General features: G+C 47.0%; 2 protein-coding genes across 4 annotated transcripts in view; both read right to left on the reverse strand.

Moving 5' to 3' along the window:
* Nucleotides 1-4621: 4621 nt before the first annotated feature.
* PSMD2 (proteasome 26S subunit ubiquitin receptor, non-ATPase 2) lies at nucleotides 4622-13970 on the reverse strand. The gene is made up of 21 exons (XM_005909516.3): nucleotides 13795-13970; nucleotides 13274-13330; nucleotides 12677-12841; nucleotides 11759-11880; nucleotides 11369-11593; nucleotides 10674-10832; nucleotides 10387-10531; nucleotides 10148-10208; nucleotides 9759-9905; nucleotides 9505-9611; nucleotides 9180-9307; nucleotides 8884-8971; nucleotides 7408-7570; nucleotides 7181-7282; nucleotides 6870-7015; nucleotides 6549-6632; nucleotides 6173-6341; nucleotides 5989-6083; nucleotides 5647-5773; nucleotides 5107-5225; nucleotides 4622-4959 (listed from the first exon to the last, which is right to left on the reverse strand). Exons 1-21 carry the CDS (start codon nucleotides 13927-13929, stop codon nucleotides 4777-4779), a joined length of 2727 nt encoding a protein of 908 aa, XP_005909578.2. The 5' UTR covers nucleotides 13930-13970; the 3' UTR covers nucleotides 4622-4776.
* A 6381-nt stretch (nucleotides 13971-20351) lies between these two features.
* Nucleotides 20352-25749, reverse strand: part of ECE2 (endothelin converting enzyme 2) — a 32659-nt gene continuing 27261 nt past the window's right edge. For 2 of the 3 annotated variants that reach the window (XM_070372382.1, XM_070372390.1), the window contains 9 exons: nucleotides 25317-25427; nucleotides 23873-23971; nucleotides 23693-23770; nucleotides 23092-23195; nucleotides 22804-22914; nucleotides 22611-22678; nucleotides 22212-22402; nucleotides 22023-22118; nucleotides 20352-21340 (listed from right to left, as the gene is read on the reverse strand). In XM_070372382.1, the coding sequence (XP_070228483.1) occupies nucleotides 21164-21340; nucleotides 22023-22118; nucleotides 22212-22402; nucleotides 22611-22678; nucleotides 22804-22914; nucleotides 23092-23195; nucleotides 23693-23770; nucleotides 23873-23971; nucleotides 25317-25427 (1035 nt within the window). In that variant the 3' untranslated portion in view covers nucleotides 20352-21163. The remainder of the gene's footprint in view (nucleotides 21341-22022; nucleotides 22119-22211; nucleotides 22403-22610; nucleotides 22679-22803; nucleotides 22915-23091; nucleotides 23196-23692; nucleotides 23771-23872; nucleotides 23972-25316; nucleotides 25428-25749) is intronic. The other variant, XM_070372408.1, reaches the window with a different exon arrangement.

A 25749-nucleotide genomic window follows, 5' to 3' on the forward strand; every position in this document is an offset into this window, starting at 1 on the left:
CAATGCCAAAGAATGCTCAAACTACCACACAATTGCACTCATCTCACACGCTAGTAAAGTAATGCTCAAAATTCTCCAAGCCAGGCTTCAGCAATATGTGAACTGTGTATTTCCAGATGTTCAAGCTGGTTTTAGAAAAGGCAGAGGAACCAGAGATCAAATTGCCAACATCTGCTGGATCATTGAGAAAGCAAGAGAGTTCCAGAAAAATATCTATTTCTGCTTTATTGACTATGCCAAAGCCCTTAACTGTGTGGATCACAATAAACTGTGGAAAATTCTGAAAGAGATGGGAATACCAGACCACCTGACCTGCCTCTTGAGAAACCTATATGCAGGTCAGGAAGCAATAGTTAGAACTGGACATGGAACAACAGACTGGTTCCAAATAGGAAAAGGAGTATGTCAGGGCTATATATTGTCACCCTGCTTATTTAACTTATATGCAGAGTACATCATGAGAAACGCTGGGCTGGAAGAAGCACAAGCTGGAATCAAGATTACCGGGAGAAATATCAATAACCTCAGATATGCAGATGACACCACCCTTATGGCAGAAAGTGAAGAGGAACTCAAAAGCCTCTTGATGAGAGTGAAAGTGGATAGTGTAAAAGTTGGCTTAAAGCTCAACATTCAGAAAACGAAGATTATGGCATCTGGTCCCATCACTTCATGGCAAATAGATGGGGAAACAGTGTCAGACTTTATTTTTGGGGGCTCCAAAATCACTGCAGATGGTGACTGCAGCCGTGAAATTAAAAGACACTTACTCCTTGGAAGGAAAGTTATGACCAACCTAGATAGCATATTCAAAAGCAGAGACATTACTTTGCCAACAAAGGTCTGTCTAGTCAAGGCTATGGTTTTTCCAGTGGTCATATATGGATTGAGAGTTGGACTGTGAGGAAGGCTGAGCACCGAAGAATTGATGCTTTTGAACTGTGGTGTTGGAGAAGACTCTTGAGAGTCCCTTGGACTGCAAGGAGATCCAATCAATCCATCCTAAAGGAGATCAGTCCTGGGTGTTCATTGGAAGGACTGATGCTAAAGCTGAAACTCCAATACTTTGGCCACCTCATGCGAAGAGTTGACTCACTGGAAAAGACCCTGATGCTGGGAGGGGTTGGGGGCAGGAGGACAAGGGGACGACAGAGGATGAGATGGCTGGATGGCATCACCGACTTGATGGACATGAGTTTGAGTAAACTCCGGGAGTTGGTGATGGACAGAGAGGCCTGGCGTGCTGCAGTTCATGGGCAAAGAGTCAGAGACTACTAAGCGACTGAACTGAACTGAACTGTATCAGAGTAACTTAAGCTCCAAAGAGAGAAGAGCAAAAATAGACACACAGGAAGAACCATAAGGAGAATGAAAATGCACATATAGCTGTTTTCTGTTACATTCTTGGAGTTCTGTACGTTATGGTATATGGTTGCCTCCCTTCTCTGCTCTTCTCATTTCTCTTTCTACGAAAACTAATAAATAAAAATCAATTACTGCTTACATGGCAATTCCTTCTTAGCTCAGAAATCACTCTGAAACTCCAGTCAGGGGACTTCCCTGGTGGTCCAGTGGTTAAGATTTCACCTTCCGGTGCAAGGGGTGTGGGTTCTTTCCTGGTTGGGGAGCTAAGATTCCCCCGTACCTCACAGCCAAAAAAACGAAACATGATTTTTGGTAGAAATCAACACAATACTGTAAAGCAATTATCCTTAAAAATAAACTTAATTTAAAAAGTATTTAAAAAGTCAAAAATGATAGATCCCTTCTCAGTATTCTTCATACAAACATCCAAAAAACACAGTATTTAAAAAAAAAACCTAAACGTAAAACAGAAGCAATATTGTAACAAGTTCAATACTTTTAAGATTTTTTTTTTTAAATCTTAAACTCCCATCAGAACAAGGTACTACCTAAAACATTGCTGTGTGCTTAGCCAGTTGTATCTGACTCTCTGAGACCCCATGGACTGTAGCCTGCCTGATCACCGTACAGGCATCTTAAATTATGTATGTCTAGATAGAAATGTGTCATCTCTCCCTACTTGAATAGTGTCCGCCTTTTGCCCCCAAATGTGTCTTGCGCATGTATTCTTTCTCAGTGATTAGTGCCCAGGCAGGAAATTTGGATTTCATCTTACATTCCTTCCTGTCTGTGTTACATCTCATCAGACATCAGGTCCTATTGGTGTTTGAATCAGAATCAAGTCCTGTTGTTTTTGTATTTAAAAATTCTTCCGCCCTCCCCATTTCTACTGCCCTAATTCAGTTCATTTCACTTACTTGGTCTCCAGGCCTCCATGGTGAGATTTCTCACCGAGATAGCTAGCTGAGAATGTCCCTTTCCTGTTATCATTCATTGGTGCCCATAGAGAGACACTGTCAATTTCTTAACAAAGCTCTTCTAAACCTGATCTAAGCCTGTGTCTCTAGCTCCTAGCACAGTTTCCCCTAACTCTATGTAACACTTAGCCGAATCAAACTATCCATGGTTTCTGAAAGCAAGTAGCTTGTCTGCCTTCTTGCTTTTGCTACTCCTTTAGCTGTATCCTGCCGTCTTTTCCTCTGGATAAACTTATCTTTCTTCAAGAATGTTTTCTCAAAAATCTCCCCTCAGGACTTCCCTGGCAGTCCAGTAGTTAAGACTTTGCCTTCCATTGCAGAGTGCAGGGGGTTCAATCCCTGGTCAGGGAACTAAGATCCCACATGCCTTGAGGCCAAAAAACCAAAACACAAACATAGAAACAATATTGTAACAAACTCAGTAAAGACTTAAATGTACTGGCCTGGTGGCCCAGTGGTTAAGAATCTGCCTGTCAACGCAGGGTTCAATCCCTGGTCTGGGAAGATTCCACATGCCTCGGGGCAACTAAGCGTGTGCACCACATCGACTGAGCGTGTGCTCTAAAGCCTGAGAGCCACAACCATTGAAGCCCAAACACTCCAGAGCCCCACTAAGCAACAAGAGAAGCCATGGCAATGAGAAGTCCAAGCACCACAAGGAAGAGTAACCCCCACTCTCTGCAAAAAGAGAAAGCCCATACACAACAAAGCAGCCCCCTAGCAAAATAATGAAAAACTTTAAAAATGGTCCACATCAAAAAAAGAAAAATCTTCCCTCACCTATTCAGGCACTTAGGCCCTATTTCAGTGATCCCAGAGTATTTGCTTAGACTCCAGTATTGAGTTGATCGCAACATAACACAATTGTTTTCTTCTTGTAAGCTTTGTGAGGATAGGATTTGTTTTTCTCTATTTATATACCCACAAACTAGAAAGTCTAAAGCATAATGTCTCCATTTATTTATTGCTGAATGACATTAAATGTGAAAGGTTAAGAGCCATTATGAAAATTTCTTAAAGTACAATCACTGACTTGGAAAGAGAATTACCTTTTATGTTTTCATTTTACAATCACTATTTTTTTCTCATGTTTGAAAACTTTATGTTACAAACTGCACATATTTAAAATATACAAGGAATTAATTCCCTGGTGGTATAGTGGTTAGGACTCTGCGCTGTCACTGCTGAGGGCCTGGGTTCAATCCCTGGTCAGGGAACAAAGATCCCACAAGCTGGGTGGCCAGAAAAATAAGTACAATTTGATTAATTTTGACAGATATATGATCACCACCACTACTACAATCAAGATACTGACCAATTCCATCGCTCTCAAAAGTTTTCTTCCTTCAGAATCATCTTTCTCTCCACTCCCATCTATAGATAACCATTGATCTGCTGTCACTAGAAATATAAATAGAGTACGTACTCTTTTTGTTGTTGTTTTACTAGGCCATTTGTTGATGACCTATTAAGTGCTGATTACTATTCAGAGGGTAAAACCACAGTTCAAGTGTTGGATAAATGGTAGCAATTATCTGACAGGGCCATCTGTTCTCCTCCACTGCATCCATAGGGGTCCAGGCCCCTATTGGTATTGTAGCTATACTCATACCAGCCCCACCAGGAAGGAGCACTACAGATCATGAGTGATTACATTCCAGGAAGGAGGCCATTTCTTTCCCATTGCTCTACTAAAGAGGAAGGTCAGGGTCAAGCTTTCTTGCACCATTTTTGCAAGAACAGCCTAGAGGTAAATGTTAACATGATCAAATCCCTCAACTAGCAGCCTCCCCAAAAGGACAAGAGGGTTATAGAAGGTAAAGATGTCCATTTCATTCAGCAGCACAGAAGTCAAGTTAGGAAGAGTGGAGCTAACTTTGCTGCCTCATAAGAGCAGAGATCCTTAGTCCAAAGCCAGGGAATGACAGGCTTGAGGTGGGTGCGCATTGGCAGGTGGGAATAGGGGGGATGCTTGGGATCTACAAGCCCCTTGGAAAGTTATTTGTAAGAGTTTGCATAAAAATTGGTATACATATCTCTCCTAAAAGGAGATTCATGACGTTTATAAGCTTTTCAAAGTTCATGCCCCTTAAAGATTAACCACTTTTTAAGATGATTAAGAAAGAAGGGAGGAGGAAAAGGGGCTTGGCTTTTTCCATTCACAGCAGCCTTCCTGCTAGCCCAGGCTCAGAGCTGCTACAAACAATACTCTCTCATATCCACTCTCCACCCCAGTGTGGCCTCCAGCCACAATATCCCAGAAAATAGACACAGAGGGACCTGGGGATAAAGGTCTTTATTCAACAAAGTTATCACACTCAGTAACAAAAGAAGGTCTGGATTCCCCTAAAGGTCTGGAGCAGTGTCCACCCCTGGCAGCAGGAATCATGACCTGCTGACATATCAGCTGCAGCTCAGAGCCTCTGGTGGCCACTTAGAGGTCATAGTTGGGGTTCTTCCGAAGGATAACAAAACCTTCTAGAATAGGGGTGACGGGAAGAAACTCCTCAGTGGCCAATTCTGCCCGCTCCCCGTGAGCCAACAACACTGGGGTTGTGTGTGTCTGGAACCCTGTGATGGTCTTAGGCTTGCCGGCCTGGCCCACCACATCCACTGCCTGTAGGGTGAGAAAATTGAGATGAAGGACTCTTGATAGGAGTGCAACAGCAACCCAGTGCCCATCCCAGTTTCAGAGAAATGGCATATATGCATTCTACAGGCTCTGGAGTACAGCCTGGGCCCTCCCCTCTGCTCAGCCCCTCACCTGGCCCACACGGACAGACACTGGCAATGGCCGCAGCTCCTCATCGAATGTGACCAGCATTCGGGGCTGCATGGCAGCCACCAGTCCATATAATACATAGTGCGACTTGCCTAGGATGACTGAAGGAAGCACACAGGACAAATACAGTTAAAGGCAGCAGAGCAGGCCTAAATCTTGGGACCCCACTCCAACCCTGACTCTCTAACCCCTCAGCTGTACAGCTGAACCCACAGCTCTCCCCACAGACACCCTACTACAAACTGGAGATGCCACCACCTGACTCTGCCTAAAGCCCACAGACTCGATAATCACTTTTCCCCTCAGGGCAGAAAATGGGCTCGGTTCATCTTCAAAAGAAATCTCTTTGGTTAAGATCAAAAGTGTGAGAGATCGAAGTCTCATGAGGCCCAAAGAACCTCAGAAACCCAGAGGAGTACACAGTTAACTTGGGTCTTGTTCCTAAATTACCAAAGAGGCCCTGGTTAGGGGTGGAAAGAGGGCACTCTGTGCCACCAGGGAAGATTCCTGACAGGAACTCACTGTTGCGGACATCCAGGAAAGAGACAAGCACGGTGAGCAGCCCAGCCACAGCCACTTGACTCATAAGCTGCCGGTCACTGTGGTAGGGGCAGAGGGTGAGTGTGCCTTTCCCTAAATGTGTCAGGCCCTGGGAGAAAAAAAAATACAGAGAGAAGTGGAGGTGGGGAAGTCACGTCTAAGGAGAAATCACCTAACTCGGCCACACAAATCTCACAACTCATTCACATTCTCCTTTCCAGGCCAGATTTAAGGTTTCCCTTCACACAGCATCATGTCTCCCTTCCATCACACAGACACTTCCCCTGGCACGCGCACTCTAAGGAGAACAGATCTATTCTTTACCTGTGCCAAGCGCACCATGAAGAGGTTGTTGGGGTCCTTGGCATGATACTGGGCTAACTGGCGAAGCATCGCAGCCAGACGGGCATTATTGGTACCTGGAAATATTAAGTGTTACAGAGGCTTGAAGAAAGGGGTTCAACCCTTCCCCCAAGATGCCTAAGATTTCTTTCTGACCAATACTTACCACTGCCCACCATGCCCATGGCAAAGATGGAGTTATAGGACACTTCTGGGTCAGCATCATGAGAGAATTTGCTTAGGGTATCCAGGATGTTGAGTCGTGGATTTGAAACAGAGATTAAGGCCAGTGCTAAAGGCACAGCCCTTCGGAGTGTAGGCTCCCCGTATCTCAGCTGGTGATAAAATAACAAGGTGTCATAGAAAGCAGAAAGAACAAGCTCAGTTACAAGAACAGACAGATGGGTAGATGGGGCCTTAAGTTTTGTAGCAAGGGTGCAGCAGAAAGACCATTTCCCGACTGAGAAAACCCATCAGGGAAATCTCCTGGGGGAATTCTAGGCATCAAAACCAATACATTTCAATCTTCATGTGATACTCACCAGGTGGCCAAAGGTTCGTAGTGCCATCTCTGCACCAATCTCCTCCCCCATAGCAATAAGGGCGATCCCCAATACAGCCACTCCCTGCAAAAGAAGAGCCAGCAAAGCCCAGTAAGCTCATGGAACAGAAAACTCACCCCTGACTCAAGCCATCTAAGAAGAAAAAGCTGTCCTGTGGGGCACACCCTGACCCCTCATGCAGGAACCTTGTCTCGTGCTATTTCAACACTCAGCAATGCCCAGAGAGGCTCTAAAACAAACCCAAATCCATATTATCTTTTCCCAGAGCCTCCCTGGAATGTGCTCAGCTGCCCACAGAACCTGATGTGCTCCCATGTCAGCAGGGGCTTCCTTCTTGTCCTTGTCCTTCTTTTCCTTCTTGTCTTTGTCTTCCTCTTTTTCCTTGGAGTCAAAGTGCTCACTGCAAATGTGGAGTAGCTGCTGCACCTTCAGTACATTCCCAGAGCCTGGGGCAGGGTGGTCAGGCAAAGAAAGGGAAGAGATGAGAAGCCACCAAGGAAAAGCTTCCTCTAGGAACCCAAGCTAAAGAATCTAAGGCAATTCAGGATGACTAAGAAAGGAGGCCCAAGAAAGAAGTGACATGTCCCTGAGGAGGAACTAAACACACAGACCTGCATAGGCACACACATCCACAAGTGTGTTGGCGAAACTGCGGAATGGCTCAGACACAACCTCCAGAGCGGCCAGGATGGCCTCGATGGCCTCTCCCTTCCCTAAAGGAGAGGTTCAAGGGGTCAGAGGACAGATACTCTCTTCCAGCACAGCCTGACTCATAAACTCTCCCTGTTGTATCCAGTTAATACCAGTCTTTTGCCCAAAGAGAGAGACATTCTCTCACCCAGATGGTTGAGGCCCAGTCCAAGAGGAAGCCAACGGGCGTAAGTATCCTTGAGCTCAGTCTCTGACTTCTCCATGATGGTCTGAAGGATAGTGGAAGTGACATCGCCATTGCAGGAGCCCACTGCTATCATTCCACAGGCCAGAGCTGTCACACCTGCCACCTAGAAATGGGAAAATCAATACTTAGCATTACTAAATATCAAGCTATTAAAGTATTAAGTTATCAAATATTAAGTTGTTAAAATAGTTGTTCACCTATCTTGATTCAAGAGAGCCAACTCCTGGAGTCCACTGAAACCACATTAGGTAACAACCCCCTTCTGATGACAGGCCAAAATGACGAGAGCATCAAGCAGCCACTACATCAACTGCTTTGCATACTATTAACATTTAATCTTCACAAAAACCCCATGAAACAGGTTCTGCTGTTGTTCCTTGTATTGACAAGAAAAAGGATGCCTAAGGAGATTGAGTCACAAGCCCAAGTTCACACTACCTGTAAGCAGAGGTGGCAGGATTTGAACTGAGGTCTGACTAAAACTTATGCTTTTAGCCACCACACTTTATTTATCCATCACTAAAGAGGCTTACTTCTTGGAAAAAAGTTATGACCAACCTAGATAGCATATTGAAAAGCAAAGACATTACTTTGCCAACAAACGTCCGTCTAGTCAAGGCTATGGTTTTTCCAGTGGTCACGTACGGATGTGAGAGTTGGGACTGTGAAGAAAGCTGAGCGCTGAAGAATTGATGCTTTTGAACTGTGGTTTTGGAGAAGACTCTTGAGAGTCCCTTGGACTGCAAGGAGAGCAAACCAGTCCATCCTAAAGGAGATCAGTCCTGGAATTTCTTTGGAAGGAATGATGCTAAGGCTGAAACTCCAGTACTTTGGCCACCTCATGCAAAGAGTTGACTCATTGGAAAAGACTGTGATGCTGGGAGGGATTGGGGGCAGGAGGAGAAGGGGACGACAGAGGATGAGATGGCTGGATGGCATCACTGACTCGATGGACGTGAGTCTGAGTGAACTCCGGGAGTTGGTGATGGACAGGGAGGCCTGGCGTGCTGCGATTCATGGGGTCACGAAGAGTCGGACACAACTGAGCGACTGAACTGAACTGAACTGAATTGAAAATGATTCTACACAAGTAAGAAAATTTAAGGTTGGCTAATGACTAAAACAGCATACCCACCCCAAGCTGGGTAAAGTTCCTCCCCACTCTAGTCTGATACTTCCTCATGGATCCCAAGGGCTGGAACTCAATACTAAAACATTAACTCTTTAGCCTCAATGTCCCCTGAGGCTTAGAAACCCAATTCCAAGCAATTTCACTGAAATGATACACATCCCCGCTCTCTCCCCTCCCCCACCGCCCCACAATACACACACTCTTTTCCCCACTATTTACAAGAGACTGGAAGGACTCAGAATACCTTTCCTATCTCCCCTAAATGATCAACAACCTCTATTCACCTCCATACTGGACTTGGAATCTCCCATCACAGGTAGCAGCAAGGTGAGAACATCTTCACGATTGGAGCCAGCATAGGCCAAGCCAAGCCTACAAAAGCCAAAGAGAGACAGTCCCCAACACATACCCGAGGATAAGACAAGGAAGAAACAAAATGAGGACTGGTCATTTCAACAGTCACCAAGAGCCAAATAAGCACAGTGGTAGTCTTTGGCTATACAAAGGTGGAAGGGCCCGGTTCTGTTTTCACAGAGCTTACAGGTTGAGTACTATCAAAAGGAGAAGCAAGAAGCCTTACCCAAAGATGGAACCAAGTCTCATGGTGTTGCTGTTGTGGAGGACATAGTCTGAGAGCAGTGCCAGGGCAGGGTCACACTCGTTCCGGACACCAGAGTTCACAATGCCACAGGCCAGGAGGGCTCCTGACTACAAAATGCAAACAGATTCTTCACCTGGGCTACTCTACCTTCCTCACCACAAAGGATGCCACATGGGCCTCATTATAGCATCTGCCTTAACTGGAGTCAAAAACCGGGCAGACCTACCAGTGAAAAGGAGGCCCTGAGGGGGCCCTAGCACATGGGAGGGGGATGTCTGCATTAGTGGATTGTGCCCAGACCAACCTTGATATAGTCCTCAGAAGAGTACAGGTACTTGTCAATCTGGGTAAGGCCACCATCCACATCCCACAGCAGAATCATGCCAAGGGATGCAGCTGCACTCAACATTCCTATACCAAGGAAAAACCAATCAGTCTTTTAGGCTCTACCCTTGAAAAACTGTTATAAAGAACTGCCTCGGGAATCCCTTATAACACATGCACCTAGAAGGACAAAAAGACTGAACAAAATTACACAGAAGAGGAACAGAATTATACCATGGTCCTTGTTCTTATAAAGCCATTTGTTGCCATCATCTGTCAGCAGCTTGTCTTGACCAAAGGCCGCATTCACAAAGCCGTTCACAAAAGAGGAGGCCAGGTTCATACGGGCAGAGTCCACCTGAGAGCCACTGCCCCCAAACCCTGCAAAGGAGGGGAAAAAAATGAAGGTTTAGAGTAGAACAAGAAAGGAACATAGCATGACAGGTGATTCTGAGCTGGCCCCTTGGAATCCTCTATCTGTGGCCCCCAACAGTGAAGTAGGGAAAAAGTATGTGGGAATTCTGAGCTCTATAGGACAAGCATATTGGGCCAAGCCAACACTCAATACAAGAAGCACAGTTAACAATCCTCCAATCCCCACACACATGGAGATGTCCACTCACTGTTGTTCTCTAGGTGGGTTTTATAGATGTCATCAGGCACCTTGGGCTCCATGATGTCCAGCTGAAGAGAAGTCAGAGGGTCACAACTGCTCCCCAAGTCCTCCCTTAGCCATCCCTTCTGTTATCCCACTGAATGGCAATTCTAACCAAGGAAAGTCTAGTCAGAAGCATCAGGGAGGTAAAATGCCAGGTGGAATCAAAACCAAAAAACCTTGATGGGTAAGGACAAAGAATCTCACCTCTCGGGCTAAAGCCAAGAAGTTGCTGTTGAGCTGCACGTTGGACATGATCTCTGTCAGGTCTTCATACTCCTCCACATCTTCACTCAGCTCCAAAAACACCCCATGCCGGCCCAGCATGAATGCCATTTGTTTCTGTACAACCCTGTGGGAGACAGCCGCCACATCTGCTCAGCCCCCATCGACTAGAATAGCCCTTCAAGCCCTAACCAGAAACTACATGTCCTGCCTCATGCACATGTCCCATCCATCAGCTTATCACTTCGCCCACTTTTTCCCTTACATACACGTCTTTGCAGGAGGTGAAAATATCTTCTACCAGCTCCATGTCATTGAGCATCAGTGCCAATCTCAGAGCTTCAGGGAAGCGACTGAACTTCCGGAACACACCCAGGGCACAACGCAGTAGGGCAGAGTTTTCAGGCTCGGGCACGTAATTCACACAACTACCAAAGTAAAAATAATAAAGGAATCAGATATTCATTTACCCTGTTTAATTCACTTACCCGATACTGGATGCCTACTATGAGTTCAGTTTAGTCGCTCAGTCATGTCTGACTCTTTGACACCCTATGGACTGCAGCAAGCCAAGCCTCCCTGTCCATCACCAACTCCCAGAGTTTACTCAAACTTGTGTCCATTGAGTTGGCGATGCCATCCAACCATCTCATCCTCTGTTCTCCCCTTCTCCTCCCACCTTCAATCTTTCCCAGCATCAGAGTCTTTTCAAATGAGTCAGCTCTTCGCATCAGGTGGCCAAAGTATTGAATGCCTATTATACACTAAACATTACACTAGTTATTGGGACTACTAAGGAGACATGATGTCTCTTGTCTTCAAGAAGTTCACAGACATTAACAAATTAACTACAGCTTGATTGCTATTTTTGAAGCAGACACTCTTGGAAAATAAAGGAGTCACAACCGAGAAAGAAATACTGGAGAGGGTAGGCCTGCCACCCTTCCCTACCTTGCTCACTTACCTGGTGAGATAGAGGCAGACCTTTGCATAGGCATTCTCATCAATGTCTTTCTCCAGCATATCCACCTGTTCAATTTCCATGAGCAGGTCGCAGGCCTCATGCTCTGCATTGTGGGCCATGTTGTAGGGGACAATCTCCTTTACCAGGGTCAGCAGTGGCTCCCGCTGTGTCTTCTCTGCATCATCCAGCTCCTGCCACTCCTTAGCCACTTCTCCTGCGAGATGCCTATGGACAGGCCCAGACCGTTAGAGAAACAGACCTTCTCCGGAAGCACTTCCCTGTGGGTCAAAGAATTCACTATCTGGGAAACTCGATACACTGGTACTCTAAGACAGACCTCAGGACTATAACTCAGAACCCCTTTACCTTCCCAAGAAGAAAAGGTCTTACCTGACGTATTCATGACCCCATGACGCCAATTCCTCCTGGGAGCCCACAAGACGATATTTGAGGCACTCACGCTCCCCGCTCATGGTCATGGCCAAAACAGAGATGATGTCAGCAGCAAAACGCTACAAAGAAATCAGTCCTTTGAAGTCAAATTCAGGGTAAGGGGAATGTTACATTATGGAATCAAGATCACTGTCACTATCCCCCAAAGTAAATGTTAATTATATTACCAATCTAATGTTAAAAGCTTAAAACATTTTATATTACCTAAGCCTGCTGCAATCTCCCTTTTGAACCAACATGACTGGAGGGTGCTAGCCAGGGGAGAGCAGAGAAAGATGGAGACTCTAAATTTTATTCCAACTGCAATAGTAAACTATTTAAAAGTTTTAAGCAGAAAAGACTCACACTCTAAAGATCACTATGGCTGCTCTATGAAAGACAAACTGTGTAGGAGGTCACAGAAAAAAGGAAGAGAGTCAGTCAGTTGGGAGCCTGCTGCAGTAGTTCAGGTGAGAACTGAACATTTCTTGGATTAGGGTTGTACCAACAGGCAGAAAAGTTACTGAGTTGGGGATAATACTCTAGAGATAAAACAAATAGAATAGGTGCATGGGATGTAAAGAACAGAAAAAAATTAAGGTTAAAAGTAAATTGATAAAAATCATGATAATAAAATCTCAAGGTCCAACATAAATAACAGAAACTATTATCTTTTCTGAATAAAAAATTATCCTTTCTGAAAACAATCTTCCTATCAACTCACTCTTACGTGAGTGTTTTGATTATGATGAGTTCTGTTGAACTTGCTCAGGATCTCAGGTCCACTAGGCTTCCTGAGATTCACCATAAACCCCATGGTCTAGATGAAAAGGAATTCCCAAACTAGGCCTCCACCAGCTTCTGGAATAGTTTTACCTTATTCTCCCCAGGGGCCATGTTCTCATAGATCTCCTTCAGTTTGCCATAGTGCGGACGCAGAAATTTGAGAGGTTTGGGTACTGAAGTCATGGAAGTTGTAGAAGAACGAATCTGCCTCCGCAGTTCCTCCAGAGCTGGTCGGTACAGGGAAGTGTCCTTCTCCTGACCAGGAGATATCAAGGCTCAGATAAAAGAAATCTCATCCCTTAAGTCATAATACAGAAGTGTTTAACAACTCCCCTAGGAAAGTAGCTGTGTCTCATCTATCTGGATTGTCCAGCTCCCGGCGCGCGCCCGCGCGCGCGCACACACACACACACACACACACACACACTGCCTGGCACAAAAACAAATGTCCCCAGTTAAGAGTTCAAGAACCGTTTCTCCCATTAAACGAAGCCACAAAAATGTTTCATCTCTTTTTACTCCCCTCCCTCACAACATGATTGCAACATGACTCTAGAATACGCAACATGACTCTAAAATACACTCCATCCTTCTCTATACCTCATACAAGAGTTGCTGCCCAAACTGGAATAAAACAAGTGAGAAAGATTCGTATATGCACCGGCTCTTGTTAACACTGTGACTCACCCCCAATCGTTCCACGAGCATCTCCAGTTCATCCTGAAGTTGTTTGTCCTCCTCAGACTGGAGAGTTGGAGGAAGAAGCCCATCAAGAGAAGGAATCTCAAACACATCCTCCTCCCAATCACCCTGGGGCAGGAGGAGAGTGAGCCTGCCTCCTTAGGGGGAACCAGGTGGACAAGGAGAGTGGGAGTGAGATGACCTGATGGAAGGCAGCCTGACTTCTGGGCCAGGCTCTGCTTGAAAGCCGTTCTGAAAAAAGGGGGTGACAATTACCAGCCCGAGCCCACCTCACGAGAAGGCGGTGAGGAAGGTGGTGAGGGCTGGTAGGGGCGGCGGAGGTGACAGCGCGGAACGGAGGATGGGAGAGGGGGCAGAGAGGCGGGGTGCCGGGAGCCCCGAGGATCGCCCTATCTGCCCTCTCCCGGAGCCGGCGGGGCCGTTGGGAGTCGAGTCCGAGGCCTGCGGGACCGCCGTGACTCAGCCCATGGCCGCCTCCTCCGCCAGCTCCCGGGGCCGCGCCTCACCAGCTCCTGCTCTTTGTCCTTGTCCCCGGCATCGCGCCGCTCCTTGCCGCTCGGCTTCTCGTCCCCGCTGCCGGGAGACGTCGCTGGGGGCTGCTGGGGCTGCAGCGGTGCCTTGTCCCTGCCACCCTCCTCCATCTCCACCGCCAGTGCTGGCCCGCTGCGCGCGCACCGCCCCGTTTCCCAGGTGTCTTTGCGTGCATCGTCCACGGCACCTCCCTCTCCAAAGCCCGCCTGCGACCGGAAACGCCGCGGCGACCCACCCACCCTCGCGGCCTGGGAGTCCCCATCCGCTGACTATCTGAGCAACCGCTGACTTCGCTATCAGAGCAACCGCTGACTTCGCTATCAGAGCAACGAGAAAACTACAATTCCCAGCTTCCCATGCGCTATAGGAGTCCCAGAGGCTCGGACCTGGAGTTTCCCGAACGCTGTTTGGGATTCGGGGGCGCTCGGTGCAGTAGGAGTTGAACTGGCTGTGAGCCAAGGCCGCAGTGTGAGTAGTACCCACGGAGACACCCCAGTTAGCTGCGTGTTGGGACAAATGGACGAGATTCTTGAAGTACTGGACTGTTGATTGCAGTCTTTGTGAAGTTTGTGTAATAAATCTAGCCCCGTGGCATATTCACCTAATAACATTCCTCTCCCGTTGAAGAAGGAAATGGCAACTCACTCCAGTATTACTGCCTGGAAAATCCCATGGACAGAGGAGCCTGGCGGGCTACCCATGGGGTCGCAAGAGTCGGACACGACTTAGCGACTAAATCACCATCACCATCACCACCCGTTGAAGAAGAGTGCTGTGATATTACTGTGAGGATGTGGTTACCACCTTAAATCCACCTGCTGAGCCAGATGAAGTAGAAAAAAATACATCCAGTCCTACGCCCTAAGGCGAAGTTCTGGAGCTAAAAACGGAAGAAGATAAGGTCTTTGTCCATCTGTCTTTTGGTCTTCCTCTCCCTGTTATGACTTAGGAGGGATATGACCAACATAGTTTATGTCAGGTCTTATTTCAAATGATACATATTGTTCTCACAACTTTTTGAATTTGGTAGGATTGTGCCCATTTTACAGAGAAAATCATAGTAAGTAATAGAATCAGACTGAAACTCGGTCTTTCAATCTCCCAAATTCTTGAGTGTTTCAGGCAAATCTCAAAAGTTCTTCTCTTAGGCCTCTGTGTATGTATCTGGAAGGTGAGAAAAGAAGTAGTAACTCTGCTCCCCTTCATCTTGTGGGAACACTCACCATTTGGCCTGGAGTCTATTTTATGGATTCTGAGTCATTAAAAAAAAACGGAAAGTGTTTGTTTAAAAAAAAAAAAAAAACACCTGCTCAGCACAGTTAGCACTGAATGAATGTTGGCTAAATATTTGTATAGATGTTGATGTAAAGGTGTGATGCCCATTTTAAAAGCTGTTGTTCTTTTCCACTCAGTGTTTGAATTCTGGGGATGACCTTTCATTTCCATCACCAGTGACTGCCCCAGCCCTAGTGTGCTGACAGAAATTGGGTGGTACATAGTGGTAAAGAATCTGACTCCCAGTACAGGATATGCAAGAGACATGGGTTTCATCCCTGGGTTTGGGAAAATCTCCTGGAATAGGAAATGGCAACCCACTCCAGTATTCTTGCCTGGAAAATCCCATGGGCAGAAATATTGACAGGCTACAATCTATGGGGCCCGCAAAAAGTCAGACATGACTGAGCAACTGAGACACAGATACAGACACACACACACACAGCTATTCTGCCTATTCTGTGGCTTCAAGATGTCCGTGTCAAAACACATGCTTTCTTCAGTCACTATAGAGATATTTCTCCTAAATCTTTCCTATTTCCATGACTTCCTTCTGTCAGATCTCAAATTTTGTCTTTTATACCAATCATATCCCCACCATTACCTTAGAGGAGATGGGGTGATGTTGTGGCATAAAGCACAGGCTGTTAACAGCTGGTGACTCCAGATGAAGAGTATAGGAATGTTTGTTGTACTTTATTTCAACTGTTTTTTCTGTTTAAAATGTTTCAAAATTAAAAATTTGAGGATGAGTAGCAGAACATAAGCTTTAGAGAGGACAGACCTGGTATTTAAAACCAAATTCTGGACTTCTTTGGTGGTTCAGTGGTTAAGACTCCATGCTTCAAATGCAGGGGGTGTGGGTTTGATCCCTGGCTAGGAAAGTAGACTCCCACATGCCATGTGGCATGGCCTAAAAAAATAAATATTTTTAAAAAATAATAAAACCATATATGGCTGAGTCCCTTTGCTATCCACCTGAAACTATCTCAACATTGTTCACCGGCTATATTCCAATATAAAACAAAAAGTTAAAAAAAAAAAAAAAAGACCCAGTCAGAAGCAAAAAATGGAAAACAATAGGGAACTAGTGCATTAATTATGGTGCATCTATATAATGGAAGAACATACAGCCTTTCACAAAAACATGTACTAACATGGAAATAAGCCAATGACTTAGGTCACTGAATAAAGTATATTGTGAGTTTAAAAAAAAGAACAAACACCAAATTCTGCCCTTCACCAGCTGTGATATTTGGGCAAGCTTCCTAATCTCTCTGTTTGGTTTCTTGTATGAAATGTGAGTAATTAAGTATCTCCCTCATAAGTTTTTATGAGAATAAAATAAGAGTATATAAAGTGTCTGGCTAGTTGCTTGGCAACTGGAGAAAAAACAGTATCATTTTCCAGCTTCCTCAGATTTGCAGGGCTGCCCCTTGCTCCATACCTCCAAGCACTCAAGCCCCAAACCTCTCTGGCCAAATGCAAATGTCCTGCAATTATTCTCAAGGCTTGATGATACGTTGATGACCTGCCTCAAGCTTCATTTCAGTCAAATTGCTCTCTCAGAAGCACTCCTTCCTACCATTTGGCCGGACTCCCAGCCTTGTGACCAAATTGCTCTCCAATCAAGGCCCATCACCTTTCCCTTCTCACCACCTTCCTTCAAATTGCACCCATTGACCAGCCATGCTTCCCCCAAACTTATGGCCTGAGCTGTAGAACTACACCTCTTATGGAGGCTCTGAAAATCATGCAACCCAAAGCATCATTTCTGTAACACTAGAAATGCTCCAGACAGGACACACCATTGCACTGTTTCCACTGAGCTGCTACTTTCTTTGTGTGATATTTTTCAAAGTCAGATTGCATTGTGGCCTTTCCTACCATTAATCCCCAGAACTGAAAGGAGTTGTTACAATCCCCTCTTTTTCATAATGACTGTTACAACTTCCTTCTGTTACAACCTCTTTATTATGCCCCTTTCGCCTCCCTCCTTCTGATCAGCCTAAACATTTTACTATTTCTGAACATGCTCTGCCCCTTTGAGCTGGATCAGCCTTTTCACTTTGCTGTTCCTTCTATATGGAATACCCGTCACCATTTTTTATTTTAAAAATGTATTCAGTTATTTACTTTCAGCTGCGCTGGGGCTTCGTTGTGGCATGCAGGCTTAGTTGCCTTGCGGCATGTGGGATCTTAGTTCCCCGACCACAGGTTGAACCTGTGTCCCCTGCATTGGAATGAAGATTCTTAGCCACTGGACCACCAGGGAAGTCCCCTGCTCATTACTGTTTTTCGCTAGCAAATTTTCCCATCCTTTGTACTCCAGCTCAGTATCACCTGTGTAAGAAGCCTTTCCTGTTCTTTCAGGTTTTCAGTTTCTTCCCTGTGTTCCTATGTTGCTTGGTACCTACCTCTCCCTCACTCCACTCTGAGCTCTTAGAAGAACAGGAACTATGTCTTATTCATCTTTGTACCCCTAGCACCCAGTCTAATATCTGGCTTGTGGTAGGCCTTGACAAATATTTGTTAAATAAGTGAGTGACCGAATGGCTTTGCATTCATCTTCAGGTCATCTTTGTATATGATAATGGCCCACTAGGAGGAGTCTCTTTGGAGCCCAGAGCTCAGCACTGAGAAACTCAGGAGTCTCCACTTGTGAGTCAGGATAGGTCTACTGACACTGTGCTTATTTAATGGGCGACTGTCTTCCAACGTGACATTCCCAGAGTACCTCCAGGTATGAAATTATGTTGTCTGGCATGTTACTGTACTGTGCATCGGAATTAGTCCAACTTTCATGGGACAGTGTAGGGTATGGCCCAGCACCTTAACTAATAACTGCTGTCATGTACCCACTGAGGAGCACCATCCTTTATTCCTCCTTCTGCTTTAACACACCAAAGCATATTACAGATGGGTATTTGTCAGCTTGGCAGGCCACTAAGGGTGAAGGTTACATCTGTCACTTGATGTTCACCTAGCCTTGCCTCTGGAACCAAGCACCTGCAGAGTGCTCAACAAACAGTGCTGTCTCACTTACTTTCAACATGTGCTTAGGTTTCCTGTACTACCTGGCTGTCATATGTATCTGGCCTGAGTGAGCTGGGTGCCATGGAAATGTACCTGCTGGTAACAGCCTCACTTGGAAGCACGATGAAATTGCCTAGAAGAGATATATATGCTTGAGTCTCAACTCTGTCATGACTTAGAGGACTAATTGGTGGTGATTACGAGCATCTGAATTCTAAATTTGACTTTAATGCAGTGTGTCTTAGCTGACATTGGGAGTTATATAATTTTTTCCTTTAGTTTCTCTACTTGTAAGATAGAGACAATGATAGAACCTCCTTGTAAGCTGTGGGAATTTAACAAGGTGATATTTTTAAAGTGTTTAGTACAGACTGAAGCAAAAAAGAGACTTGGTAAATCAGGGCTTCTGCTTATTATCATTATTTGACATGTTGACCTTTTGCAAATATGGAGTTTTAATGCCACAGTGGCCAGCTGGTCAATATTCTAAGCTGGTCTTTGAAATCAAGTGTCAAGAGAAGGGCGAGGCTTTATGATACCAAGCCTCTCTCCTCCATCATGACACTGACATTATAAATCCCATTCTCTGTGCAACATCCAAACTTCATAAGCCAGTTCTTTTCTTTGGGTTCTAGAACTTGCTAAGCCCATGAAGCCACTTATTGAAACACTAAAGCTGATCTAGGCCTCTGAGATCATCTCATCCAACCCACTTATTTTACAGACTGCCAAGGTTACTGAGATCTGAAGAGGGGATAAACCGTGCCTGGCGTCACAGTTGCAGGTGGCAGAGCTGGAGCCAGAACCAGGCTTCCAGATGTGACAGCCCTCCTCTTTCCAGTACACTCTGCCGCCCCTCCTAGAGTTGTGTTCTCAAGGCAGAGACTCAAGCCATGCTTTCCCTTGATATTAAGAGTTCCCAAGCCCACTTTCCCCAAGGAGCCAGCGATTTCCTTCCCTTGGCGGGCAGCCATATATCCAAGTCACTTGATAGAGACAGCTTTTTATGGGGACAGTCTGATGTTGGGACAGGATACAGCATGCAGGACACGTGACCAGGAACCCATCAATCATTAACAAAACTTCACTCTTACCCTTCCTAATTTAATAAACCCACCTGTACTTAAACTTTAGGGGACACTACATTATAAAGAGAATTAAGATTGGGCCCTTTCCACTGTTTTACTCTGGTTCTCATTTTACAGATAAACAGACTCTTAGAGGTTAGGGGACAGGCTGAAGCTCATATAGCTGTCAGAGCTTCAATTTCAATCCAGGTCTCTGACTGCAGTGAAGTGATTATGGTTAGATCTATAAAATGGAAACTGGAGCACATATAGCATATGTTGCTGTGAGGATCAGATGAGTTCATGAAGGTGAAAGTACCAACAGAAGAGTCACCTGAGGGAAGGAATCATCTTCATCTTGGCATCACCAGTGCTGGCACATTATTGGTAATCAATATATTGGGTTGACCAAAAAGTTCATTTGAATTTTTCTGTAAGATGTCACAAAAAATCCAAACAAACTTTTTTGGTCAACTCAATACTTATAAATCTATAAATTTATAAATGAATGAATGAAGAAAGTAATGAGTCTCCTAGCAGAAGTGCCTGGAATACAGAGGTATTCCATGCACACTCCATTTCCCTCACTTGTTCTGAAGGGTGGCAGGCTCTGTGGTCACCAAACCTGTGGGCTCTGTGCCTGGCACCTGGTAGGGCTTGATGAGTATGTGTAGGTGGGATGAGGGGCTCTCAGGAACGCTAAGCCTTTGAGGACGTGGAGAAACGCATGTCTTCTCATCACAAGCAGAGGCTAGTGCTCCGAGCTGCAGGGAGTGAAGTGCTACCTTGGCCAGGGCTGCCTTCCACTGCAGGGTAAGGGCCACCCACCTTCCAAGCTGACCCTGGCCAAGTTGTTACCCAGACTCAGTGTCAGGCCTAGCTACATGCATCCATGGGGGCCACGGCAGACCCTTCCAGCTATAGGTCAGCCAGGGATGGGACATGGCCACCAGTGAGCAGAGAACATGCTCCACTCGCCAGGCTCAACTTTGTGCCACTCCTCATCCTACCTTTTTGTCTCTCTGGGGTTTCAATTTTCAGTCCCCTGTGTCTGGTGAGTGAATAAATGAGTGCCTAGAAGAGCACCTGGCATACAGCAGGTATTCAATAAATACTGGTGGAATGAGTAAATGAAAACAGGACTGAAGGAAGAGACAGACTGACTGATGCGTGTCTATTTATTGGCACAGGGTCCTCCAGGGCCAAGACCACTCCCTCCCCACACCCTTTCCTGTAAAAATAGACTCTATCCTTCACTCTTCCTACTCTATCTGCTTTCCTGCTTGGTCCAGGGAGAATCAGTCACCCCCTAAGACTTGTAACCCAAGATGCAGGGCCTAGCATCCCTGACATGTACACACATCCCCGCTGAGCCCAGGGACCCTGGGAGGCAACAGGAAGGTTTGTAAAGGCTGTTGGACTTCCACTAAGAGCTCAGCACAGGGGGTCCGTCAGAGAGGGCTGGCAGCAGTATTAGGAGCAGTGGCATGAGGAACATGGAATAAAGGTCGCCACTGGGGGCAGGGCTGAAAGGAGCTCTGTCTATGCCCAAGGGAGCAGTGAGTAAGCCTTGGGGAGATGTGTGGGAGGCACATCTGTCAGGCCCTGCGTGGTCAGCAGGCACAATAGGCCCTGTGGCCACCAAACCCACTGAGCTGGGGACCTAAAGAGGTGGACCCCTTCTTGTGGGAGCTGGTGGCCCCTGCCCAGGCCTCCTCCAGGCAGGGTGGCAAAGAACATCACAGTGAATGGTGGGGACTCTGCTGGAGGCAGGGGCACCCCCAAAGCAGAGGCACGATGTGGAGGCCGAGGAGGGACTAGGACTCATGTCACACCTATGGTGTGGAGGGGCAGGACACAGCCCAGCTGGCATGTGCCTTCCATCAACCCCAGAGCAGAGAGCCTGGCTGGGCAAGATACCCCAGGCTCCGGCAACCAAGCTGGCCATTTCTCTCCCAACCCAGGTCTACCACACCTCACAAAGCTGCCCTGAGTTCATGGGGGAGCCGACAGGGCAGCCGAAGTGCCGCAGGAAGTCACGGGAGTTGGAGAGAGTGCCCAACACGCGGAAGCGGGCAGGGCTGTGGGGGTCGGTCACCAGCCCCTCGTGAGAGCTCTCGGGTGTGCGGACCGAGCACCACACCTGCAGGCCAGGACAGACACGGGGACACAGAGTGTCTAGTGTGGGCGAGGCCCCTGCCCCAGCTGCAGCAGAGCCATCCCAGGGACACATGGCACCACCACCCCAGCCCCTTGGCTCAGGAGGCCTCGGGACGCAGAAGAGGGCTTAGCCAGCATCTCAGCCCCAAGGCCTTGCTATCAACACCAAGGGAGGAGAAGGCGCCTGCCCTCTGAAATTCCTCGAAGGCCTTTCAAAGCTGCCTGGACACAGGGCTGCCCAGGATGGACATGTCTGAGGGGAAGAAGTCCAGCCCCAGAGACTGCCTGCCATAGTGCAAAGTACCTGGAGACCTTGCTGAGTCTGCCACTTACTGTCTTCCTGGGTACCCCTGGACGAGCCACTCTGTCCCCGAGCTTCCTCCTCCACAGCCACCTCACAGGAGCATCATGAAGATCAATCCTGCTCCCTACCCCCTGCCCTTTGAGATCTGCAAAAGCCTCCTGAAACCTCCCTCCTCCGGCCTCCTCACGTGCTTTTGTGGGCCCCACAGGAGGCTGACCATGAGGCCCTCCCAGACCACTTTCCACACTCCCACTTCAGCCCCATTTCCCAATCCCTTTTCCTGCATGCCCCAGACTTCTAATGACATGCCTGGGAGGTAGTGGGAGAAGGGCAGACCCCTGGCCTCCCAGAAGGACAGTACCTGGGCAAATCCCACAAAGAAGAGCTGGTGGTTGGTGAGTCCCACAGCTGGCAGCTGCTGCTCCTCCCCATGCTTTCTTAGCCATGCTTTGTAAGCCTGGGGTTGGGAACACGGGTGGCAAGCGTGTTGGGGCCTGCCCTGCCCCCACCCCCAGAAGAGGTGAGCCTTAGCCCTCAGAGGGCCACTCACGTTGTAGGCAGCCTTAAGCCCCCCATTGTCGGCAATGTTCTCCCCCAGTGTCTGGCGCCCGTTGAGCTTCTCCCCGTTGACCTGGTACTGGCTGTACTGCTCCTCTATGCAGGCCGTGTGGTTCCGGAAGGCTGCCAACGACTCATTCTGCCACCACGGCCGCAGGTTCCCTTCCTTGTCATACTCGCGCCCTGAGGAAAACGAACCTTTACATCCTACTGAGACCAGAACTCAACCCTTGGGGGCACCAGTGCCCCCATCGCCTCTCATCCACAGACCCCTCCCCCTGCACACCCCCCCTCCCAGCTAGGGTCCATGGGGCCTGCTCCCAACATCTCAAGGTTTTACAGGAGCCATGAGCAATTCTAGGCTGGAGGACACAATTGCGTGGACCTCTACCTTGGTCATCAAAGGCATGTGTCAACTCGTGGCCCATCACCACACCGATGCCACCGAAGTTCAGGGCCCTGGGAGGTGAGGAATGTTGAGTGAGGGCGTGGTGGAGGGACACCTCGATCTCACCTCCAGCCCTGCTCCCAGCTCACCCGCAGGCCCAGGCCCCAGCACCCAGTCCCTCCTGCCTCAGACACACTTGGGGTGGTTGCAAGTGTAGAAGGGGGCCTGCAGGATGCCAGCAGGGAAGACGATTTCATTCTTGGTTGGAAGGTAGTAGGCGTTCACTGTCTGCGGGGTCATGCTCCACCTGGGGGAGGGAGAAGCTGAAACGGAGCCTGACTCTCCTGATGTCCAGCAGCCTGACCTACATCCTACCAGAACCTGGTGCCTCATTTTGGATCCATCTTGCCATCCCCCTCTGTCTACTCTGAAAACTTCCCCCACCTCTCCTGCTGCCCCAAGCGTCGGCAGCTCCCATTCTTACTGGTCTCGGCTAGGAGGCTTGCGGAGCTGGTCAGCCATCACTTTAGCAGAGAAGTTGTACAAATTCAACATGTTCTGGAAGAAGGAATCTTCAGATACTTCATACTATGGGAATGGTCAGAAGTAGAAAACAAGCGAGAGAACACATTAGAGAAGGTAATAGTCCCAGTTTGGCTACTAGTTAGCAGCTTTCTGAGCGTCAGTTTCTTCAGCTGTAAAATGGGTGTAAAATAGCTAACAAATAATAACTTGTCAATATTATTTTGCAGGTACTTTATTTTTTTATATACTGTCTCCTTTGATTATCACAACAATCTTATCAGGTAGGTGCTAACAGGACCCCCTTTTACAGATGAAGAAACTGAGGCCCAGAGAGGTTATATAACTTGTCCAAGGTTACAGTTGGGTAGAAACAGGTTTGACTGCAAAACTCTATTTGTAAATACTGCATTCTGCTGCTGTCCAGCCTGCAGCCTGGCACAGAGCCAGCATTTGCCTCTGAAAGGAACCAGCAAGCACCTCTTGCCCTTGCAGTGCTTGAGCCCTATGCCCCACCCCACCTCCACAGAGCTAAGGTTCAGTACTCACAGGCAGGTACTCACCCCATCATAAACATCATCCAGCTCTTTGGGCTCCAGGATGAAGTCCGGGAAACCAATCATATCATAGATGGCATCTGCCTGAAGAGACCAGGTTAAGGATTTCCCTCCCCAGGCACCCCCCCAAAACTGTATTCTCCATCCTCACCTCCAGATGGCGCCCCAACCCTGGCCACTGCTCACTTTCTCCTTGGCTGCCTGGCGGGTCTTCTGGTCCATCCAAACCAAGTGTCCCAGAGCCTCCTCAAAGGCGGCTCGGATCTCGCTGATCATCCCCTCTGCCTGGGAGGGAGGGTGCACAAGTCAGCCTCCCACACACATTAATGCATCCTTGTCCCTGTCCACCCTGGTGCCCCATTCCTGTCCTTCCAGACTCTTGAAATAAGGTTGAGCATCCGGAGAGGATGAGAAAGACACGTGATTCGTGAAAGCACTGGGACTGTCATGGTTTTTTTCCAAATGAATCAAAAAAACTAATAAGTTAACTGAATTAACATTATAATTTAATATAGTGCTTTGATTTTTATCTGATTATAAAAGGCAGGCATTAATAGCAGAAAACTGGAAAACTGAAAGGAGTCGAAGAAAATAGATCATTTAAAAACCCTATCCCTCAGGGACTTCTCTGGCAGCCTAAGTGGTTAAGACTCTGGACTCCCAATGCAGAGGGCAAGGTTTTGATCCCTGGTCGTCCTGCGTGACACGGCACGGCCAAAAAAAAAACAAAACAATCCTATCACTCAGAGATAACTCTAACATTTTGATTACCTATTTCTAATGTCTTTCCCTGATGGGATATTCATATATAATATAGAATTATGTTGTGCAACATATATATATATATATAAAAAACCTTTTTTTTCACTTAACAATCATCAGTTTAATGCTGCCTTATAATCCACCCTAGTCACAATTTGTTCTTCCTGTCCTCTATATTGGACATTTAAGCTGCTGTCATTTTTGCCTATTATAAACACTGCCACTTACATCTTTGTAGGTAATAAAAGACAAATCATGTTTCTTTTTCACCCTCTCCAGATGCTCAGCCTTATTTCAAGAATCTGGAAGAACAGGGATGGGGCACTAGGGTGGACCAGGGACAAAGGATACATTTTTGCCTATTATAAGCAACACTGCCACTTATATCCTTGTAGGTAGTATCTGAAGCACAAACATCATCTCCTTATAAATAAATATTATTTTTCTAATTATATAGGTAACATAACTCATTGTAGAAAACTTGGAAAATACAGAAAACTTATAAAAGAAAAAAAAAATCCCTCATAACCCCAACCACCGAAAGTAATCACCATAAATTCCCTCCCAGTTTTTTCCCTGTTGTTGTTTAGTCCTGAAGTCGTATCCAACTCTTTGTGATCTCATGGACACCCGCCAGACTCCTCTGTGCATGGGATTTCTCAAGCAAGAATAATGGAGTAGATTGCTACTTCCTTCGCCAGGGGATCTTTCTGACCCACGGATCAAACCTGCATCTCCTGTATTGGCAGGTAGATTCTTTATCACTGAGCCACCTGGGAAGCCTTTTTTCCCTTTATGTACATACAAATAGAGGCAGTGAATTTTAACTAAAATGAAGGGTAGTGTTGGAAGGACCTTGAAGACTCACAATTTCCTTGCTCTGCCGGTCAAATGTGGCCTTCACAAAGAGGGAGCCCAGAGCAAAGCCAAGAGCGTCGTCGGTGTTGGAGATGCAGGTCTGCCACCTCGGTGTACAGGACTGGAAGGGGAAAGAGCGGGTCCCTAGAGATGGCTCTGTCCTCCAGTCTGAGGGTCTTTCTCTGTCTCTGGGGCCAGCCCCTCTCAGCTCTGCACATCAGAGCCCTGGGTTTGGGGTGCCATCTCTCCCTCAGACTCCAGGGAAAATGAAGAGCAACACTGCAAAGCATGCGAACCCCAGCAGTGAAACCTCAGGAGGCACATGTACGCTGCCCACTCTGTTCTCAGCACTCTCCTCCTCTTGGTTTCTCAGAGGCCCACTGGGGTCCAGATGTTTCTTACCCAGCTGTAACTCTCAGTCTTACATCCAGTCAGTCCCACAT

This window comes from Bos mutus, chromosome 1 (genome assembly GCF_027580195.1).
Source record: "Bos mutus isolate GX-2022 chromosome 1, NWIPB_WYAK_1.1, whole genome shotgun sequence".
In the NCBI taxonomy this organism is placed as follows: Eukaryota; Metazoa; Chordata; class Mammalia; order Artiodactyla; family Bovidae; genus Bos; species Bos mutus.